The 23508-nt window shown below is 34.6% G+C and overlaps 1 protein-coding gene across 1 annotated transcript in view; it reads right to left on the bottom strand.

Moving 5' to 3' along the window:
- Window positions 1–3842: 3842 nt before the first annotated feature.
- Window positions 3843–23508, bottom strand: part of LOC133184810 (uncharacterized) — a 29345-nt gene continuing 9679 nt past the window's right edge. The window contains exons 13-34 of the mRNA XM_061319886.1: window positions 22684–22786; window positions 22236–22414; window positions 22037–22150; window positions 21543–21713; window positions 20552–20662; window positions 19245–19376; window positions 18777–18972; window positions 17976–18105; window positions 17296–17465; window positions 16575–16654; window positions 15981–16175; window positions 13184–13317; window positions 12714–12749; window positions 12367–12451; window positions 10226–10423; window positions 8197–8334; window positions 7276–7421; window positions 6230–6353; window positions 5388–5507; window positions 4959–5105; window positions 4456–4697; window positions 3843–4363 (exon numbers count right to left, since the gene is read on the bottom strand). Of these exons, the coding sequence (XP_061175870.1) occupies window positions 4213–4363; window positions 4456–4697; window positions 4959–5105; window positions 5388–5507; window positions 6230–6353; window positions 7276–7421; window positions 8197–8334; window positions 10226–10423; window positions 12367–12451; window positions 12714–12749; window positions 13184–13317; window positions 15981–16175; window positions 16575–16654; window positions 17296–17465; window positions 17976–18105; window positions 18777–18972; window positions 19245–19376; window positions 20552–20662; window positions 21543–21713; window positions 22037–22150; window positions 22236–22414; window positions 22684–22786 (3102 nt within the window). The 3' untranslated portion in view covers window positions 3843–4212. The remainder of the gene's footprint in view (window positions 4364–4455; window positions 4698–4958; window positions 5106–5387; window positions 5508–6229; window positions 6354–7275; window positions 7422–8196; window positions 8335–10225; window positions 10424–12366; window positions 12452–12713; window positions 12750–13183; window positions 13318–15980; window positions 16176–16574; window positions 16655–17295; window positions 17466–17975; window positions 18106–18776; window positions 18973–19244; window positions 19377–20551; window positions 20663–21542; window positions 21714–22036; window positions 22151–22235; window positions 22415–22683; window positions 22787–23508) is intronic.

Genomic DNA, 23508 nt, shown 5'->3' on the forward strand with positions numbered 1-23508 from the left:
GCTATTAATTTTTCACTAATTCTTTATTATCTCCCCTTGAAAAAGGGCGTGGCCCTTCATTTTAACAAAATTGAATCCCCTTCACCCAAGGATACTTTGTGGCAAGTTTGGTTGAAATTGGCCCAGTGGTTCTTGAGAAGAAGTCGAAAATGTTAAAAGTTTACAGACAGACAGACAGACAGACGGACAGACAGACAGACGGACGCCGGACAAAAAGTGATCAGAAAAGCTCACTTGAGCCTTCGGCTCAGGTGAGCTAAAAAAAAGATTGAAAATTAAGTCTGAGCAATATATCAGAAATGTATGAAAACAACAAGAAACAAGAGGCCCATGGGCCACATCGCTCACCTGAGTAACTTTGGCCATTCTGTTCTTTACCAGATTTCCCCCCTTTTAATATACCTATTGTGGCCCCGCCCAACCCCCGGGGGTCAAAATTTGAACAATTTAGAATCTACACTACCTCAGGATGCTTCTAAATATGTCTCAGCTTTATTGGTCGAGTGGTTCTTGAAAAGAAGATTTTTTAAGATTTTTCTTATATATTTCAATGTAAAACTTGGATTCCCTATTGTGTCCCACCCTACCCCCAGGGGTCAAGATTTGAACAATTTATAATCTACAGGATGCTTCAATATAAGTTTCAGCTTTTCTGGCCCAGTGGTTCTTGAGAAGAAGATTTTTAAAGATTTTTCTTATGTATTTCAATGTAAAACTTGGATTCCCTATTGTGGCCCCGCCCTACCCCCGGGGGTCATGATTTAAACAATTTAGAATCTACACTACCCCAGGATGCTTCCACATAACTTTCAGCTTTTCTGGCCCAGTGGTTCATGAGAAGAAGATTTGTAAAGATTTTTCTTATGTATTTCAATGTAAAACTTGGATTCCCTACTGTGGCCCTGCCCTACCCCGGGGGGTCATGATTTGAATAGTTTATAATCTACACTACCCCAGGATGCTTTCAAATAAGTTTCAGCTTTTCTGGCCCAGTGGTTCTTGAGAAGAAGATTTTTTAAGATTTTTCCTATATATTTCAATGTAAAACTTGGATTCCCTATTGTGGCCCCGCCCTACCCCCAGGGGTCATGATTTGAATAGTTTATAATCTACACTACCCCAGGATGCTTTCAAATAAGTTTCAGCTTTTCTGGCCCAGTGGTTCTTGAGAAGAAGATTTTTTAAGATTTTTCCTATATATTTCAATGTAAAACTTGGATTCCCTATTGTGGCCCCGCCCTACCCCCTGGGGTCATGATTTGAACAATTTAGAATCTACACTACCCCAGGATGATTCAATATAAGTTTCAGTATTTCTGGCCCAGTGGTTCTTGAGAAGAAGATTTTTTAAGATTTTTCCTATATATTTCAATGTAAAACTTGGATTCCCTATTGTGGCCCCGCCCTACCCCCGGGGGTCATGATTTGAACAATTTAGAATCTACACTACCCCAGGATGCTTCCATATAAGTTTAAGCTTTTCTGCCCCTGTGGTTCTTGAGAAGAAGATTTTTAAAGATTTTTCTTATGTATTTCAATGTAAAACTTGGATTCCCTATTGTGGCCCCGCCCTACCCCCGGGGGTCATGATTTGAACAATTTAGAATCTACATTACCCCAGGATGCTTCCATTTAAGTTTCAGTATTTCTGGCCCAGTGGTTCTTGAGAAGAAGATTTTTTAAGATTTTTCCTATATATTTCAATGTAAAACTTGGATTCCCTATTGTGGCCCCGCCCTACCCCCGGGGGTCATGATTTGAACAATTTAGATTCTACACTACCCCAGCATGCTTCCATATAAGTTTCAGTATTTCTGGCCCAGTGGTTCTTGAGAAGAAGATTTTTTAAGATTTTTCCTATATATTTCAATGTAAAACTTGGATTCCCTATTGTGGCCCCGCCCTACCCCCAGGGGTCATGATTTGAACAATTTAGAATCTACACTACCCCAGGATGATTCAATATAAGTTTCAGTATTTCTGGCCCAGTGGTTCTTGAGAAGAAGATTTTTTAAGATTTTTCCTATATATTTCAATGTAAAACTTGGATTCCCTATTGTGGCCCCGCCCTACCCCCGGGGGTCATGATTTGAACAATTTAGAATCTACACTACCCCAGGATGCTTCCATATAAGTTTAAGCTTTTCTGCCCCTGTGGTTCTTGAGAAGAAGATTTTTAAAGATTTTTCTTATGTATTTCAATGTAAAACTTGGATTCCCTATTGTGGCCCCGCCCTACCCCCGGGGGTCATGATTTGAACAATTTAGAATCTACACTATCCCAGGATGCTTCCACATAAGTTTCAGCTTTTCTAGCCCAGTGGTTCTTGAGAAGAAGATTTTTTAATGAACCCACCCTATTTTTGTCTTTTCTTGATTATCTCCCCTTGTAAGGGGACTTGGCCCTTTATTTTAACAATTTACACTCCCCTTCACCCAAGGATACTTTGTACCAAGTTTGGTTAAAATTGGCCCAGTGGTTCTTGAGAAGAAGTTGAAAATGTGAAAAGTTTACAGACGGACGGACGACGGACAACGGGTGATCAGAAAAGCTCACTTGAGCTTTCAGCTCAGCTGAGCTAAAAACAGATATAGTGTGGATGTGTATATGTACATATATGATAATTAGTATTATCAATATAAAGAATGAAAAAAAAAAAACAACAAACAAACAAGCAATGATCAAAAACTGTTGTAAACAAAAAATGTCAATTTGGCATTGCCTGAATAAATATATTGGTCATGTATACTTGCTATAAATTTCAAAATATGCTTCCGTTAATGTAACTTGCACTTAGACATTATATCACAGTTGAATAATGAAAATAAAAAAATATTAATACATCCAAAATGATTGTCTTACTGTGCCACAACTTCCAAATTTTCATCAACAGAATTTCATATAATTAAGACATTATCACAGCAGAAAAATCTGAGACAGTGAATCAAATATATATATGTACAATCATTATCTAATAAAACAATAAAAATATTTAAAAGTTCCTGAAAAAAGTCAGGAACGTATATACCCACCTTTGTTAAGAAAATCAAAATGTAATACTTTTTCTAATTGATTTCTCTGCAAACCATCTATCTATGATTGGTATCCTACATACATATTTACCCCCCCCCCCCCCCCCCAAAAAAGTGGTAAATAGATAGAAAAAGAATAGAAATAAATTTAAAAAAAAAAATCCATACAATAGTGTAAGATGAACACCCACTTTGTATATTACAAAGAAGATCTAAATATAGAACTCAATTCATTGGAGTATTTCTCTTGTAAAACATGAAACACAAAAGCACAAAAACATTAAATGACTGGACAAAATATTGTTCAGAAAAGTTGACATGACTAATCAAACATACTAAATTAAAACTGCCATCTAAGCTACCATTTTTTCCCCAGAAAATCATATTTCAGAATCCTCATTATTAATCTTTAAGATGTTCAAAAACCATGGTGCATACAACGCAGGAAAATACATGTACTTGGAATGACTGAGCAGAACTTGTACATGAAACCCTCTTCAATACACAGAATCAAATTACAGTGTTTTCCTGTGCCATTGTCTCACAGCTGGGTAAACTATTAATAATTAACCAATTTGCAATTTTTTTAAATATGAGAATGAACAGTTAGTAGTTTGTTGGGTTATTCAACCTGTCTTTTTATTTTTTTTAATCATTTTTTTTTTCATACATATTAATTGGGCATTATGAATATGCATCACCCTGTCAATATTTGTCAACATATACAATCTACCTAGAGTAAATTTTAATCAAGTTTAAATATTGATATGTACATGTATATACATGTATAAGAAATAAGGGTAAACAAAATGTCTTAAAGTGAAAAAAAAGGGAAAAAGTAACAGTCATCTACATTTATAATTAAACATGAATCTCAAAGCTTTATCTTACATATTCTCAAATTTAAGAGTCTAAGCTACATACATGTAAATGTTTGGATGCTAGGGAGATTGAATGAAATTGTCTGTTAACATATCCATTACATTTGTTTGTTTATGGTTGAGCAAGCATGACACGTAACAACAGAAAGGTTTACACATCACACGGATAAGGTTAAGATATAAATTACAACAAACAAGGACTGCCTTTGGTTAAGTTCTGTTAAAACAGGCCTTCCTTCCATTTTAAAGGCACTTCCCCTGGATTTGTTTAAGGCAAGTGTTCTCCCCCCCCCCCCCCTCAAGGCACTGCCTCGAGGGCCTGCTTTGCTGCCTTGGTGTCTGGATGATCCTCAGACAGGAAGGCCTGGTAAATGTTGCAGGCCTCCTGGAACTGAAACTTGGCCTTAGCATAGTAGTTAGTGGCAAAGTAAAAGGTTCCAAGGTTGTATCTAAAAAAGAAAAAAGTTATGGGTATCTTTCATTCTCTTTTGATCTTTAGACATAAAAGGAAGTTCTCTGTCGAGTTATATGTTAAACCCACCTGACTGTTGCCACATCAACATGAGCAGATCCGTACGTATCCAACAACATAGCCAGACTGCTCTCGTACAATTCCCCTGCCAGTTTGTCGTTCTTGTCATCGTACACCATTCCTATCGACCCCAGGATACGGGCCACCCTGGGGTGATTTACGCCAACCTCACTGCGAGTCAGCTTCAGATCCTGGAGATAGTATGCCAGGGCTTCATCTACACGACTCTGTGTGTATCCCAACACTCCCAACTGTTAAAGTACAAAATTTATTCCTTTACAATTAACTCTCATAAAATTGACAGCTCTTACATTGAATGGTGCAATCTATTACAATGTGTCAAAATATTAAATATGGTTAAACATAAAACACCTTTATTAATAACACAAATGTACACAATAATTATTCCACATTTTGGATTGATAAATTATAGGATTGTTTTATTAAGTCCATTCATTAAAGTAAGAAATCTAATTTTGCATTTCAAGATTCATTTATGAAGAATTTAATACCTTGTTAAGAATGGCTGCCACAAAATGATGCTGTCTTCCCAACACCTCTGTTGCCAGCTCCAGGGCTCGTATCAAAAGTTTCTTAGACTGTGGCATGTCATTTTTGAGGTTCATAACAGCAGCCAATCCCAAAAGGCCTTCACACAACTGTCAAAGATAAAAAATAAAGTAATTTTTTATCACTAGTACATTATGCATTTTTCAGCTGTTTGAGAGAAGAAGCTGAAAATGTTTACAACATATAGACGACACAACAGGTCTCAATTACGATGCACAATCAAGGACAAAATCCAACACAGTAAGATAAACCAGACCATAGTCCTCAGGTGACCTAAAAGCACTATTTAAAAACCACTGGAAGTTAAAACACACAATGACATTTATGTTCCTTATGTTACAAAAGTTTACTGAATAAACTAAAACATTTACCTGTAGTTTTTGTGAGGGAGTAACAGCTCTGTTTTGTCTAGCAATGGCATCTTCATAATAATAGCGACTGGCATCTAGTTCCATCAGCTTCTCACAGATCAAACCCAACTTCTGCAAAGCCTACAATGACAATATTAAATATAACTATTGGTTATTATTCAAGGAAAGATCCTGGATGAGTTCAAAGCTGGAAATAAGTGGATGCCATTGCATTGTCCCAATTAATTAAGTGTGGAGTAAAATTCTTCCCCGTCTATATCTTGGACAACCCAGCATAGTTTATTTAGAAGCATCTACTTCAAAATGAAAGCTTGCAGATGCAAAGATGGTAGAGTAAATTGAGGATGAATTACAACTTGAAACATCTGGAGATATGGAATTTGCCTGCTCCTTTACTACATGGAGATGAATTTTGTAGGATTTCATCTTATTATCTTAATACTGATAATGCTACTGAAATGATAATTAATACGATTAAAGCACAGTAATCCTTGGAATACATTTCACTTCTCTCATTTTGTGGTACAATGCATTATGGGGTGGAAGGGGTAGGGGAAAGAGTTAAGAGAATCAATAATTAAGCCAAGCTGAATTTTGTATTCTCTCTCGATAACTGATGAGTGGCCTGCAATATGACAGGTTTTTCCTAAGACTCTCTTCCTGAAATGGTGGACAAACAAACTTGGATAAGAAAACTCTCTTCTGATTTCCTTTTAGATTAAGCTAAATGGATGACTTTAGCTAAAATACCAGAACTTTACCAGCAACATGTATCAACGTGAATGCTGGTCAGCTGGCTTTTATGTAATAAGTGATGTTGTAATACTGTATTTACTACTTACATTCAGTACTTCTGGGTGCCTGGTCCGATACTTCCACTTTTGTGCGAAGGCACTGTACACCACCGTCGTATAGTCTTCCTTGTATCTGGCTTCTATGACGGTAACAAGCATCTCATACACTTTTCTACAATGGAACACACAATGGACATTAGTATTTTTTCACTAAGTTTATTTTCTAAGACATTTATCTTTAACTTTGCTTTCCCAAAAGGCAATTAACCACTAAGAAACTTTAACACATAAAACAGTTGTATTTTTAGCTGATTTTCACAGCAAATAAACGAACTGTGCAAAATTTTGCACAGTTTATTTATTTGGTGTGAAGTTTTTGAATAACAGCTTGACTCTTACAAATAAAGATTCCTAATGAAATAGAAAGGGAAGACAAAGTTTATTACAAGTTCACAAAGGACAAGGTAGGCTAAGACTCCTATTTGGCCCCTAATTTAGAGTGTCTCTTTTAGTTCATAATCAAAAACTTTTTGTCATCCCGGTTTCAAAATTAATATTTATTTAAGTGATGGGAAACCAAGTCAAAAGAAGGTCATAAAATTTGTCAACTTTCAAATTTTCTCATCTTTATTCCAATTTTTATCAATATTTAGGAGCATTTTGTTTCAGAAAACACAGAGCACAAGCGTGCCTGTCTACCAAATTTACATATTTCATGCACTACATGTAGTATCAAGTAAATCTTGTGTATGAAGATCTCAGACAGGCAAGCTTGCACTCCAAATTTCCTGAAGGAAGAGCATATTCGGAAAATGTTTGAATTTGTCACCTTTTTGAGGCCTTCCTGTATACTTTGAATTAAAATCTATGCTGGTTTTAAAACAAGCATTATTTAAAGATTTTAATTGCAAATAATCAAAATTTTATCTGCATTTTGATTTTTCCATTCAACAGGGTCAAAATTCATCCGTAACCATACCTTGTTTTGTTCAAATGTTGCTAAAATGATTCTGCTTCATAGTAAAGTTTAAAACCTGCAGGTGTTTATTTTGGGACTAGACTTATATATTATATATAATATATATTTATCTTACCTGGCAGCCTTATAGAGTCCAAGATCCACAAAAAATCCTCCCAGGTCATCCAGAAGGGCGGAGTAGTTCTCAGTCCCTCGCTCAGATTCGGGGATCTCTGACAGTTTCTTAAAATATTCCTCTTCCACTAGCGTGTAATCTCCTAACTGGTAAACAATACCATAACTGTACAAAACTGTTATATGTGATTGTATCAAAATCTGACAAAGGTTTTAAAAATCAAAACAATATCTGACTAAATACAGTTGAAGTTCGGTATCTCGAACACTGATATCTCGAATACCTATTTTTGTAATGTACCCCCTGTTTCTAATCTTTTTGAAAGCTCTGTAATAGCATAATTCATGTCGACCAAATTTGAACTTATATAAGGACAAAATTTTTTTTAAAGATACACTTTTGACAGTGGTTCACTGTTGGCATCATTGTGAATTTGTGAACCATTATTATTCATAAAACCACAAGTAAAAACACTGAAAATATTTCTGGAAGTAGTTTTGAGTGTAATGCATTGTACTCTAAATTAAATCATGTATCTGTTCAGAATATTAAGGATGCATAACACAAACAAAAAAAAATTGATGCATGGATTGGTATACATGTATATTTTTTGACTTATTTTAAATAGAAATGACATAAATAATAGATTCCCAAAATATAAAGCAATTGTTAGATTCTTTGATGTTCAAATATGCAACTTGTGTCATTTGCTATATAAGTCTATAAAAAATTTTGCACACCTTTTATGACATATTGCAAAATCTTACAAAATTTTCACACTTACTTTGGCAAACATTATTCAAGTTATCTAAATGAGCATAAATCTAATATATTGCTGATTTCTGAAAAAAAGTCTGTGTTATTTATCCTTAATATAAAAATTCTTTTCACAGAGAATATCTGAATAAGAAATAGTCTTACCAGCTGCCAGGATTTGATGAGTTCAAATGTCCTATCTTCATCCTTAATCAGCCTCTGGAACACATCAAAGTTACCAATGGTCTCCTTAAGCCTGTCTAGTTCGCCTGCCTTGGCCAGAAGGAAGGGGAGCTCATCCACCTGTGGAAGATACAGAGAGGGCTTCAGTTTTAGACCACACATACACCTTTAACCCTGTCTGACTGGTTAATCAGAGTCATGGTTAAGGTCTAGCCAACAAACTTATCAAGATAAACAAAACTTTTCTTAAGACTGATTTAATGTCACTCACTTGTATGCCATGTACAGTAAAATAAAACTTGGTTATGAAAACTCACTTATCAGGAATTCTAGGGAATCTTTTATGAATCCTGTAGGAGACTTTGCAATATGTTTCTTATACTGTAAACCAACTTTTATTCCCATGTGAGAAATATTCGTGAGTTTCGCAACCTACTTTAACTCATGAATATTAATCGCCGCGAACAATTTATTTTGCTTTGTATTTGTAGAGAATGTTTTTCAGCCGCAAAAATTAATCATTGCAGATCGATTTCAAACTGATGAATCACAAATAAAGGATGACGCAAATAATAATTGGTTTACAGTATGCTATTGAATATCAAGGGTTTTGGTTATAAAGAAGCAAAATTTGAAGTCCCTGTGACTGCCTTTTCACAAAGTTTTACTGTATAATATTAAAAATTAATTGATAGCTTGGACTTTCTGTAAGCAGTGACATGCTTTACATTGCATCACTTCTGAAATACATTGATGAATGCTGTACATTTTGGATCTTATAAAAGTGTTAGTATTAGAGTGGTCATATATTTTTCTTGGAATTCAGTTCCTGCATGCAACATTTTCTACTATAAATATATTAAAATTAATATATTATCTACCGTAGTTGCTCATCAGAAACACCAGAGTCCAAACTATTGATGAAAATAGAAATGTTCTATTTCTCTAGCATACTAAAACTACCAAAATTAATTTTATAACCAATTTTTCTGCCACTTATGACTGTCCAAAAACAGTAAGTACACTGGTTCACTGAACACTCTTTATGGTCAGACCCTCCAGTAGAGCTGTCCAGTTTTAGACTCAAACATAACTTTTATCTACAAGTGTAGACATTAGTATTCTTCAGATAATTCACGTACCACCCTGTCTGTTAGCTCCTTGGTAGAGAAGTAGTTTGCCAGCTTGAGATAGGTGGCTTTCTTCAGATAATTCACTTACCACCCTGTCTGTTAGCTCCTTGGTAGAGAAGTAGTTTGCCAGCTTGAGATAGGTGGCTTTCTTCAGATAATTCACTTACCACCCTGTCTGTTAGCTCCTTGGTAGAGAAGTAGTTTGCCAGCTTGAGATAGGTGGCTTTCTTCAGATAATTCACTTACCACCCTGTCCGTTAGCTCCTTGGTAGAGAAGTAGTTTGCCAGCTTGAGATAGGTGGCTTTCTTCAGATAATTCACTTACCACCCTGTCTGTTAGCTCCTTGGTAGAGAAGTAGTTTGCCAGCTTGAGATAGGTGGCTTTCTTCAGATAATTCACTTACCACCCTGTCTGTTAGCTCCTTGGTAGAGAAGTAGTTTGCCAGCTTGAGATAGGTGGCTTTCTTCAGATAATTCACTTACCACCCTGTCCGTCAGCTCCTTGGTAGAGAAGTAGTTTGCCAGCTTGAGATAGGTGGCTTTCTTCAGATAATTCACTTACCACCCTGTCTGTTAGCTCCTTGGTAGAGAAGTAGTTTGCCAGCTTGAGATAGGTGGCTTTCTTCAGATAATTCACTTACCACCCTGTCCGTCAGCTCCTTGGTAGAGAAGTAGTTTGCCAGCTTGAGATAGGTGGCTTTCTTCAGATAATTCACTTACCACCCTGTCCGTTAGCTCCTTGGTAGAGAAGTAGTTTGCCAGCTTGAGATAGGTGGCTTTCTTCCAATAATTCACTTACCACCCTGTCCGTTAGCTCCTTGGTAGAGAAGTAGTTTGCCAGCTTGAGATAGGTGGCTTTCTTCAGATAATTCACTTACCACCCTGTCTGTTAGCTCCTTGGTAGAGAAGTAGTTTGCCAGCTTGAGATAGGTGGCTTTCTTCTCTTCTGCTGTACTGAGGTATTTTCTTTCCACTGCCTGTCGTAGATGGTCGTGGAAGAAATTGAGGATCCCGTCCTTGTTTACGAGGCTGTCAGATAGGGACATGTAGAATGGGGACCACACTGCCATGGGGACCTAGATAAATTGTTAACAAAATTACTCATCAAAGCAAACAATAAGGACATTACTGTTTCACAAGGATATAAAAAATCTTTTAAACAAGAGGCCCAAGGGCCTTAACAGGGTACAATACAACAATTTAGAGGATCCATAAACTGATAAATGAAGCTTTGTTGCCCAAAAGCAAGAAAAAAATAGTATGATTAGCATCAACAAAATAATTTGGTCTAGTATCTATCTGTCCTCCATTTATCACTATTACCATGCAGACTATTAACAAAATGTCTATTTTTTAACCCCATATTATACTGTATATCCGGTTTTTTGTGATGATCTAATTTTCGCATTTTTTGCAATCATTTTTAATTAGCAAAAAATAAAACATGCAGAAATTATATTGGATATTGTGTGCCATAAAAATGTTACTGTTTTTTTTTTATTTTTTTTTTAAATTGCAGAAAATAAATTACGCAAAATAAAAACTTTACAAATCTACCCTTTTTTCACAAAATTTGCAACACATGAAAAAAAAAACAGATATACGGTAACTTCTCACATTGGCCTCTCTTGGTTCTTTGAAGAATATTTAAGAAGATAAGTTTTTTGTCTCATTTTTATTCATCCATTATGTCCAAGTCTGCCTGATCATTAAAACTAAGAAAGTACTTTTTGTATTATACAATAAATATTCTTGCATAATTCTTGTATTCTATTAACCTTTCAAATACATTGTTTACAGTAATTAATTATGAAAGGTTAATGGCAAAGGGGAATAACTTTGCTCAGCAGAATACAAGTTTATAGAGCCCTGGCCAGGACCAGAACACTTGACTAAATGGTCCAGGTGTTCAAAATTCTGGTAAAAATACCTTTGCATATTAAAACTTTTACTCTGTCACCCTTTCACCAGAACATCTGACCCAGGGAAGAAGCACCCTTGCTCATCATAACTATACACTTGTTTCTATACACTATACACAGTAGTAGAAAAGAAATATTTTGAAAGAAATTATGCATTTTCACTAAATGGGACCATGAAATAGATACTGATACGTAGCCGCCATCTTGGTGGTCAACCTGGTAATTTTTCCTCTTTGTCTTACCAAATCTAAGAGGGTGTATCAGAAATATTTGGGGAAAAAACTTTATAGAATAAAAATTATGAAATAAAGGAGGCTTTAACAAATGTATTTTTTCAGAAAAACAATGCTTCCTACCCCACAATGGCCAGTATAAAAAGTTAAAGTTGGTTGAATAATGAAGGAATATGAGCATGTTGACCTCCAATATGGTGGCCAACGGGAAATAACTCTTGCTAATTTGGGCCTACTGAAAACTATCTATTCATAAATTTTGTTCCCCTTCACCCATAGATGCTATATGCCAAATTTGGTTGAAATTGGTTAAGTGGTTTCAGAGAAAAAAGCTAAAAATGTTCAAATGTTAACACACGATGCATGCCGATGGATGAAAACGGATAGCATTTAGGTCACCTGAGTAACTCAGGTGACCTAAAAAGAAGACAGGAAGTTCTTCAGTGAATACAACCACCACTTAAAGGCAGTTTTTATGTCAAATATACATTATTTGCATTTAAATTAATCTCAGTGTGACAGATGGCTTTTAGTCTTATGCAGCAGGCATAATAATTAATCTTCAAAAGTTATTGTTTTGCCCACTCATTCTTAAAAAGTTTGAAATCTATCCACATCACCCAAGCACCTATCTGTGTGGCATACAAAATCAACATTGAGATCAAAATATACCTTACTACCTGCTGAAATAATATACCAAATTTGAACACTACATATATATGAAAATCATGAAATAAGTTATTAGGATAAAACATAAAAATTGTGGATGGATGTGTAGATATAGACAGACAGAGATTACTAAAGGGCACCCACAAATCTTTGCAGGGCTCTAATTATCTTAGATCTGACAGGAGTGAACAGTACCTCAAGGAGTTCCACCAGCTCATTTTCAGACATTCCTCTGTTAGAACACCAAATAGCAGTAGTTGTTTCACGAATCATGTTTGTTCTGAAAACAGAAAATATGATTCATTGCCATGAACCTGGTTATTGTGAGCATCCACTGATGGTTCAAAAGAGCCATCAATTAAACAGACTTGAATTTAAACTATATGGGAATTCTTACATATTAATTTCACTTCATCTTTTAATGCCATTTAAGAAGCTGACTAAAGATTATTTCTGTACCATCTTATGCAAGTAAAAATTTCACATCCCATTGTTGCCAGATAAATGTGCTAGGGGTACATTACTCATATATATAGCATTACCTTTGTTTTTTCTTCAACAGAATTCCAACTCCAGATCTGAAAATTTATAAATATTTCAAACTGTCAACATTAAAAATTCTTAGAGCTAATAGTATTAAACACTATCAAAGTCTAAAAGGAAATATCAGTAACACTGAAGGTATTTTCATTATTTTTTTTCAACAGAACCATTATATCTAAAAAGCTATCTTCCTCAATATATTTGATTAAAATTTAAAAACATCTGGTACATTGCGATACAATTAAATTGATTAATGATACCAAAATAAAACTGAAAATTTACTTTTATCATAAATTTTTGAAACTACAATAAAAAATCAAAGAAGTGAACAATCAAAGTACAAAATATAATCAATCATGAGTAAAATTTTAATATTTTACTGAATTATAAAAAGCCCATCATATGCCCTAACTTTACAATATTCTATTAGTAAGACTAATATATAGAGAAACATGGATGGAAGACTTACGTTGATGTATCATCCAAATTAAAGTCCGACTCCAGACGCTCCAGAATTTTTGTGAACAGTACACCTGGGCTGTCTGCTTGAAGATAGTCCTGGATCTTCTGCGTCAACATTCGGAAGTTACCATACATTCTCACCTACAAAACAAGAAGTTACCATACATTCTCACCTACAAAACAAGAAGTATCTGGGTTAGAGAGGACAGTTTTGGAAGACTATATAGTCATTCATGTCAAAGTTGCAAGCACTATATATTATTAAATAATCGAACAAATTTGATGATAACTTTGAAAAAAAAAGACATGGGCATATTAAACTTAGTTTTTTCTGTTTTGTTTCAATAATAAAAATGTCTACTATAATTGAAATTCTCTGTTTCTAGTGTTCAGAAACATACCTGCAGCATTTCAATGCAAAATGTAACCAGAAGTCTCTGATGAGACTGTAGCTCTACTGGTCTGTACATATACATGTAACAAAGAAAAAGTAGCACTTGGATTCAAAACTTTGCAACATGCAGCAATAAATAGAATTATATATCTTCATATAGTCTACTTGTGTGCCAAGTTAAATTGAAATCAAATAAAAACTGAAGGAGGAGTAGCGTTTTAAAAGAAATTCACAGAAATTTCTATTTTTTGTAACCATGGCAACATCGTTCATCGAAATAAAAAACTGATGCTCTGAATTATGTATCATAGTGTAGTCTACTTGTGTGCCAAGTTATATTGAAACCAGACCAAAACTGTAGGAGGAATTTCATTTTGAAGGAATTTCACAGAAATTTCTATTTTTAGTAACCATGGCAACATCGTTCATAGAAGTCAAAAACCGATGCAATAAATTATGTATCTTAGTGTAGTCTACTCTTGTGCCAAGTTATATTGAAACCAGACCAAAACTGTAGGAGGAGTAGCATTTTAAAGGAATTTCACAGAAATTTCTATTTTTAGTAACCATGGCAACACCGCTCATCCAAATCAAAAACCGATGCAATAAATTATGAATCTTAATAGAGTCTACTTGTATGCCAAATCACATTGAAATCAGACCAAAACTGTAGTAGGAGTAGCGTTTTAAAGGAATTTCAAAGAAATTTCTATTTTTAGTAACCATGGCAACACCGCTCATCTAAATCAAAAACCGATGCACTAGATTATGTATCTTAGTGTAGTCTACTTGTGTGCCAAGTTATATTGAAATCAGACCAAAACTATATGAGGAGTAGCATTTTAAAGGAATTTCACAGAAATTTCTATTTTTAGTAACCATGGCAACACCGCTCATCCAAATCAAAAACCGATGCACTAGATTATGTATCTTAGTATAGTCTACTTGTGTGCCAAGTTATATTGAAATCAGACCAAAACTGTATGAGGAGTAGTGTTTTAAAGGAATTTCACAGAAATTTCTATTTTTAGTAACCATGGCAACACCACTCATCTAAATCAAAAACCGATGCACTAAATTATGTATCTTAGTGTAGTCTACTTGTGTGCCAAGTTATATTGAAACCAGACCAAAACTGTAGGAGGAATTTCATTTTGAAGGAATTTCACAGAAATTTCTATTTTTAGTAACCATGGCAACATCGTTCATAGAAGTCAAAAACCGATGCACTGAATTATGTATCTTAGTGTAGTCTACCTGTGTGCCAAGTTATATTGAAATCAGACCAAAACTGTAGGAGGAGTAGCATTTTGAAAAATTGTTTACAGACAGACGGACAGACAGACAGACAGACAGACAGACGGACGGACGCCGGACACCTTACTATCGCATAAGCTCTTCTGGTCTCTGACCAGTAGAGCTAAAAATTACAAAAAAAAAAAAAATGTAAAAAAAATGAAAAAAAAGAACTCCTGATGGTGGTTCATTCCACATGAATATCAGACGTGACGTTCCATGTGACAGACCCTAATAGTAACAAGTGGTCAATACAGTGGATTGTTGGTCTGTGGACCTTACTCATCTAACAGAGATCATAGATACAGTGGATTGTTGACCTTACCTCATCTCACAGAGATCATAGATACTGTGGATTGTTGGTCTATGGATCTCACCTCATGTAACAGAGATCCTAGATACAGACCTTACCTCATCTAACAGAGATCATACACTGTAGATACTTTGGATTGTTGGACAGTGGACCTTACCTCGTCTAACAGAGATCGTAGATACTGTGGATTGTTGGACAATGGACCTTACCTCATCTAACAAAGATCGTAGATACTGTGGATTGTTGGACAGTGGATCTTACCTCATCTAACAGAGATCGTAGATACTGTGGATTGTTGGTCTGTGGACCTTACCTCATCTAACAGAGATCGTAGATACTGTGGATTGTTGGTCTGTGGACCTTACCTCATCTAACAGAGATCGTAGATACTGTGGATTGTTGGTCTGTGGACCTTACCTCATCTACCAGAGATCGTAGATACATGTACATGTACAGTGGATTGTTGGTCAGTAGATCTTACCTCGTCTAACAGAGATCATACAGTGCATTGTTGACCTTACCTCGTCTAACAGAGATCGTAGATACAGTGGATTGTTGACCTTACCTCATCTGCCAGAGATCGTAGATACAGTGGATTGTTCATCTTACCTTGCCTAACAGAGATCATAGATACAGCGGATTGTTGGACAGTGGATCTTACCTCATCTAACAGAGATCGTAGATACAGTGGATTGTGGGTCTGTGGATCTTACCTCGTCTATCAGAGATCGTAGATACAGTGGGTTGTTGACCTTACCTCGTCTAACAGAGATCGTAGATACAGAGGATTGTTGATCTTACCTCGTCTAACAGAGATCGTAGATACAGGGGATTGTTGGTCTGTGGAGCTTCTACTATCATCTCCTTCTGTTCCTGACTGAGTGTTTTACCATAAATTCCCTCCAGGTACCCTGTGATAATCTCCATCTTCTGAGAATTCTCCAGGGGGGATACCTTCATTGTTGGCCAACCAAAGTTAAGCACAGAGTCCATTGCCTACAAAAAGCTGAACTTTATGAAAAGTTGATTTTACTATCAAATCATTTAAACAAATTAGAACAAAAAAAATAAAATCGAAAAATCAGTAAAACATGAAAAAAATTGAGAAACGTCATATATGCACCCCCTTGTGGCAATATTAAAAAGGGAACATTTAGAATTCTGTTATGATAGTGAAAATAAATGGTCATCTACTTGTCAGGGCAAACTTAAAAGAAAATTCTTATCTTTTCCAAAAATGAAATTGTTACAGCAATTTCTTATTAATTTAAAATACAATCTGAAAAAAAATGTTTATAACCTATTGTAATTAATCAAGAAGGAGAAGAAACTAATAGCAGAAAAATTAATGAAGTCAAATATTATTTTGGACAAAAAAAGGTAAGGGGAACTTACTCTTCCTGGTAAAGTTGACAACAAAATGAAAATATTCTTTGGCAGATTTCCAGGTATCCATAACAAATTGTGCTCCACACCTTAAAATACAAACTAATTCTCACCTCTTCGATATACATGTAGATTGTAACAACATTTAGGCTACATAAAATTGAAATTACAGTTCTCTGACCCACAAGGATCCATTTTGAGGTAGCCGCATTGCAATTTAAATAAAAAATTTAATAAAATAAAAAGTTGGTCATGCAGAGACCAAATTTCGCCCTCATTTTCATAGTTTCACACTTTATTTTCATTTCCGGTAACCATTTAATACAAATTGAGGACATCTACAGCCATTCAACATGGTAACTTTATTTGCAAAAAAATGAAAAATATGCACATATTTAATAGTTTTGTGAGATGTTAAGTATATTTACACTCTACAGAAATACTCCAGTGTAACTATGAACTTCAAGGAAGAATTTTCATCAATATTTTACAGAAAATTCTGGAATAAAAAAATGCCTCTCACATCTAATTTATCAAGGGAAAAAAGTCTCCTGTCTGCATCTGTTTTAAAAAAAATTGTCCTTAGAACCATCATATGTATTTTACTTAGTCTTAATTACACACTTTTATCCTACTGAATAAGAAGTTAAAACAAGCTTTATTTTACCATTTTAAAATTTGCACATCCTCTTTAAAAATTCAAATGATAACCTGATGGACTGATACTGACCATCCTCTTTGGAGCCATCGTCCAGCTGGTTGAGGGCATCCAGGACAATGACACACTTCTGTCTGGTACTACAGATCTTCAACCATTTACCCAGTTCTCTCACCAAGGTCGTGTCCGAGTTAGGAATGTCAAGGTCAAGGTGAAAGAAAATCTTCATTTCCTCGTACAATCTGTCAAAATACAACCCTGTCTTTGTGTTCTAGTCTTTACAAAAAAGAAGCAAAGTTGAACAAAGTTGACTACTTTCATTTAAATGCCATCAGCTCAGTATGTGATTTTATGAACTTTGAAAACTCTATCTAAATGCATATTAGAACAATGGCCTATCTTATAAATGACATTTAGTGACTAAGATTAGTACTTTTAGCAAATCTTGTAGGGACATATTATACTTATTCTTTTATTTCAAATGACTTGCGCATTACACTGAAGTAGATTTAAGCAACTTTTAAATAACCAGTGTATTCATTTAACTTCTTTATAATTCTAAGCAACAGATAGGTCATCCAATTAACATTAAGTGACTGTTATGTGACCCTCTTGTAATTTTCAATCCCTGATTCAATAGTTTCCCAAATTTCAGCTGATATAATTCCTCTTTTTGTTATTTTTTCTTTAGCAAAGGTAACCAGTATAACAACTCCTTAAGTAATCTTTAGTAACAGTAACTTGCATGTTACCTCCTTAGTAATTTTAAGTAACTGGAACTTTCTGCAGAACTTCCAATAAAGTGAACAAAAATGAAGGCATCTGGGTATTTATTCTGAGTTCTTTTCACCCAGTTGGCTACCAGAGCAGATTTTCCACAGCCTGAAATTCAATAAAGAATACAATAATGACAATATGTAACTTAATTATGAACAGTTGAATTTTCCCTCAATTTCAAATTTACTGCTTACTGATTATTCATTATCTAATTTCACCACAGTGAATAGTTCAAAGACTTATTTAAGGAATGTTTTTTATATGATCGAGTTATTGGTAAGTAAATCACATAGACTTGTCACGTAGGCATATTTCATGAAGCACACTTACCCTTCATGAAAAATAGGCCTACATGCAAGTCTGTGTGACTAAACACCAATAATTCACACTAAACTTAAAAACATTCCTTATTTTACATTTTATATGTTCAAAAGCACCAAAAATATACTCAATGGTTGAATTATTTGCTGTCCTATATCGTTACATTTTTATTTACGTCTCTGTAGCTCATTGTGACATCACTTTAGTGCTAGTTTCTCCGTGCATATTTCTACACATACATGTAAGTATACATGTAAATGGCATTCAAATCAATTTCACAGTTGACTTAGTAGCAAATGTAAATATTTTGTCATGAAAACAGCAAAAAATAAAATTGCAGGAAAAATGAGGTTGTATACAGTATGACCTACATTTTTTCTAGACTGAATACATTCTGACAGTTGAAATTGCTAGGATTTTTAGAGAAAATCAGGCATCAAGATAAATTTCTTTACCAGACTCTCCCAGTAGTACCATAGGCTGATTAATTCCCTTCTCCATATTGCTATCAATCTCTGTAAAATATTCCTCTCTCCCTATGTAAACCTGACAGCGGACATCAGCAAATGCTTGGTGAGCCTCTCTTTCACGTTCAAGAGGAGTTAACTCTGACCCAATGGGAAAATCTTCATCAATGCATACTTGTAAATCCTGCATAAATATAACATTGTTTACAGAAAGTAGCATAGTGGAATAACATAATAATAATTACATCAGTGCTTCCCCCCCCCCCCCCCCCCATTACCAAAAGAGAGTATGAATTGAGTATACAGAAACATAGAAGATGGAAGATTTCTATGTATATTATTTTATAGACTTTTGATGAAAATCTGCTTTGCTGCATTGATTGTGACAATTTGAAGTCCACTGTATTTATTTTAATGATTACTTATTCACAGAGAACTCATTTAGGGTGTATAGACCTCTTTGATCATTTGGGAAACTTCAGTTGGTTGAGAGAAGGTTCGGATGTTGGCTTTTTCTCCCAGTTGTTCCACCATGTTTCTCAAGGCCATCTGTCTCTCCATATGCCACTCAGATTCTGATTTGAATTTCTAAATTGAGTACAAATATTTTTAATATTATAATTTAAATATCATACACTCTCGCAGACATTTCCTCCATACAATTAACTACATTGCAAGTTAAAAAATCATTCACATCACAAAGGACTTCAAGGTTATTTTTCAGATTTTTTTCTCTGGATATTTTTGTTGATGTTTTTGCTCTTAAATAGCATTTTGGTCTCTTTTAAAATTTAAAAAAAAAAAAAAACAACTTCAAGACAAACAGTAGAGATAGGAATTTTAAAAAGATTAAAATTTACATAAGGAATTCTTTTTATTGGAGTAAGGGAATGGAAGGATAGCTTACCCTTAATTTATGAACCTATATAAAGCTTGTAAGCTATTTATTGGTACATGTAAATGGGTTTTTCCCCCCATTCATACAGCTGCATGTATTTTTGTTCTCTAGGATCAGCCTAGAGATTGTATTCCCATTTCAACCTTTTAATGAAAATCTGACAATGCAACTTAGAGTTGTCTTTCTTCAAATGCAAAATTAAATTATGAAAGGGCTTTTCTGATATGATGCATCATTCATAGAAATAAAAAAAAAAAATCCTGTATTTTTCAATAGAAGCTTTTGCAAGCCTTTCTAACTCTTCCTTGTTAAAAAAAAATACCCACTTTATAAATAATCAGCAAAAATCATTGACATTTGTTCAGATATCTTCTAAGAACTGTTAGCTGAAGGAGGGAAATCCATTCTAGCCTATATACAGATGCATAAAAATTTAATTGATTCAAATCTATCCAAGGATACACTACATAAAATTTCATTAAAAATCTCTTCACAACTTTTAGAGATTTAGACATTTTCTGCTGACAGAGAGATGAACAGACAAAACTTAACACCCCCACCCCCACCCCTTTTCATTGACAGAGGTTATTATTTTTACCCTATAGAGAAATTCAACAAAATCTGACATGCAATGTAAATTCTCTTTGGTGAGTAAACCCTGTTTTTCAGTTCCTTCCAGAAATTTAGAATGAGAAATGTGCAAAATACAAGGGAGAGGGGTTGGGGAATCCCTATTCATCTAAATCTAACATATTGCTCTGAATATTCTCAGATTTCACTGCAGATTCAATATCTGAAATATCTTTAATTTGGATGTTTTATCAAACCTTACTGGTACTGTCTATCATTGCCTCTTAAACATTACCTTGTATTCTTTCTCCTCCATGTTCCCCATTTGTACTGGGTCTCTGAGGTAGAAGAAGCTCCTCTTAGTATTCATCTCTATGTTATTTAAAACTCCATGTAGGACCTCCAGCTACAAAAGATTATAAAGCATTAATTCTCATACTGATAGAATGCATATATTTATTGTACAAGCTAGATGCTGCTTAAGTTTAGTACATCAGTATATTAAGTTCAACATAAGAGCAATTTTTTATAAAAGGCATAAAATAACATAAAATAATAGATTCAAGTGAACCTCGATTATCATACATGTACCTAAAACACTTACAAATTCATGTATACAAGTGCCTTATTTTTTTTTACCTGATCTTTAATTATGGGATTGTTCTTAACCTGATTATCTTAGTCTTTCAGTTCTTGGTAAAAGTAAATGACTGAACCTTTTATTAGAGTGATACTGATGTTGAATCTATGCTAATTAATTCATCCATTTTAAGAAGTCATCCACAATTCCAGCCTTATCTGAGAAGTTTTCAACTGAAGAACACTGATGAAGAATTGATGCTCTCCTAATATGGGCTGGTCTCACCTGAATACACAACCACTACTGATGCTAAATTTCCCACTCACTCACTCCATCGATACATTGTCTGAGTGTCACTGGTGTCGTATCAATGATATACACCGATATCTTACCTGAGTGACACTGGTGCTGTATTATTGCTATACACAGATATCTTACCTGAGTGACACTGGTGCTGTATTATTGCTATACACAGATATCTTACCTGAGTGACACTGGTGTTGTATTATTGCTATACACCGATATCTTACCTGAGTGACACTGCTGCTGTATCATTGCTATACACCGATATCTTACCTGAGTGACACTGACACTGGTGTTGTATCAATGATATACACCGATATCTTACCTGAGTGACACTGGTGTTGTATTATTGCTATACACGGATATCTTACTTGAATGACACTGGTGTTGTATTACTGCTTACCTGAGTGACACTGGTGTTGTATCGATGCTCATCAATCCACTTTAGAGATGGGTAATTCTCTACAGCATAATCGTAGGTCTTGGAAAGCAGCTCATCATTTGAATCACTCTTCTGACTCCATCCAAACCTCTCTCCCATCAGACACAGGAAGTATGGACGGCAGCGCTCAATCTGTTTGAATACAATTCAAAATCCTTGCTTTAACATTCCAAAACCATAATTCAATATACGTTGAACATTGAAAATAATAAATTGAGGATTAAGGATTATTGATTTTAAGCTGGAATCTGAATGCTAGACCCACTGCCATTCTGCTCCACTGGAGCCTCAGTAGCAAGTTAACTAAAATTTTTGCTTAATAGCTACACTACATGTTTCAATTCTAATAGCAAACTACATGCTTTACATCATTTTAAATAAAGTTTATTGAGGCACTCTAAAGTGTATTATAATTTACAGAAAGGTGCATGAATTCTTATGAATTAAGTAGGTACCTCTTTCAAACAGATAGCAATAGTTTTTCCATCTGATGATTGTTCGGAGGATATCCCCCATCTCAGGTCCACATAAGTAAAGAAAACACCCCTTTCTGCACAAATCCGATTAATCTAAAAAGAATAAAAACAAATAATGAACACTTAAGTTTATGAACATAAGTGCAGAGTTTATCTTGAATTAGCCATGATTCCTAACCTCTCTGAAACTTTTTTTGATTATTTCCTCTCTTTCTCGAGAAAAATCCTTGAAGGTGCTCGACACAAAGACACGAATCTCTCTCTTCTTACGCTTGGCCCTTGGCTTCCGAACTTGAACAGCTGATGCTGGGCTTAATTCCACTTGCTTTTCAAACTTTTCATCAAATTTGGGTACAACTGTTAACAATGTAACATTCCCTTATTAGATAGGACATTAAGGTATTTGAAGCGACATTACAAACATAAGACATTTGACCACACTGGCATTACCAGTCTAACCCATTTGAATCTGAGTTCTACTCTACAATGGCTACACACTTAAAGAAGGAAAGGCTGATGAAATCATTTTAGTGAGCTGTCCATCAAAATGATTATCTTCCCACCCCCTCCCCGTGAAATCATGTATTTGAGCTGTCAATCAAAACTTTTATCTCCACCCCCTTTACCTTCCTCCTCTAGATATTCCTCCAGTAATTCCTTGTTGTCTTTTAACACTTTTCCTACCAGGCTGTCCACAGTGTTGGTCAATTTTGAGGTATCTTCTGAATCCTTAAAAATGAATCATTCAACTTTTTATCTTCCAATCCTCAAAAAGAATCATTCAACTTTTTATCTTTTAATCCTCAAAAATGAATCATTCTACTTTTTATCTTCCAATCTTCAAAAATGAATCATTCTACTTTTTATTTTGAGGTATCTATCTTCAAAATCCTTAAAAATAGACCATGCCTGCCACCCATTAGGGATGTGTATTGTGAGAAAAAAGTATCACAGTGTATCACAATATTTTAAAAAAATATCACAATATATTAATATTCATGTATCAATTTTTTTTAATTTACAGGTTTCTCCATAATTTTTTTTTTTGGGGGGGGGGGGGGGTAATTAAGAGAAGAAAATGTAGATATCATCAGCATTCTTTTTTCAAAAAAACTTATTCTATGTCTCAAGTATTTTCAGAGGCTAAGTTTTAACCTTTTTTCCTTTTAATTTATAAAAAAGAAGACATTGAACTTTTCTTCTGGCTTTTAATGAGTTTTATCATTTTTATTTACACAAATACTCTAATTTTACTGAATGCATCATATTGACTCCTTCTGTATTGATAAATCTTTACATTGTTACATCCCTACTGCCCAATCTCATCCACTGTTGTGAATAAAATATTGTTTAGATAGAAATTTTAGGCACACTTGCACTGCAATATTCTCTGTCCACATTAGTTTCTTTTCTTTTTTATTTTAATAAATGAGCTTTTTATTCAACACAAA

Source organism: Saccostrea echinata, unplaced genomic scaffold (assembly GCF_033153115.1).
Source record: "Saccostrea echinata isolate AGI-Se365-2 ecotype Australia unplaced genomic scaffold, CSIRO_AGI_Sech_v1 ptg000011l, whole genome shotgun sequence".
In the NCBI taxonomy this organism is placed as follows: Eukaryota; Metazoa; Mollusca; class Bivalvia; order Ostreida; family Ostreidae; genus Saccostrea; species Saccostrea echinata.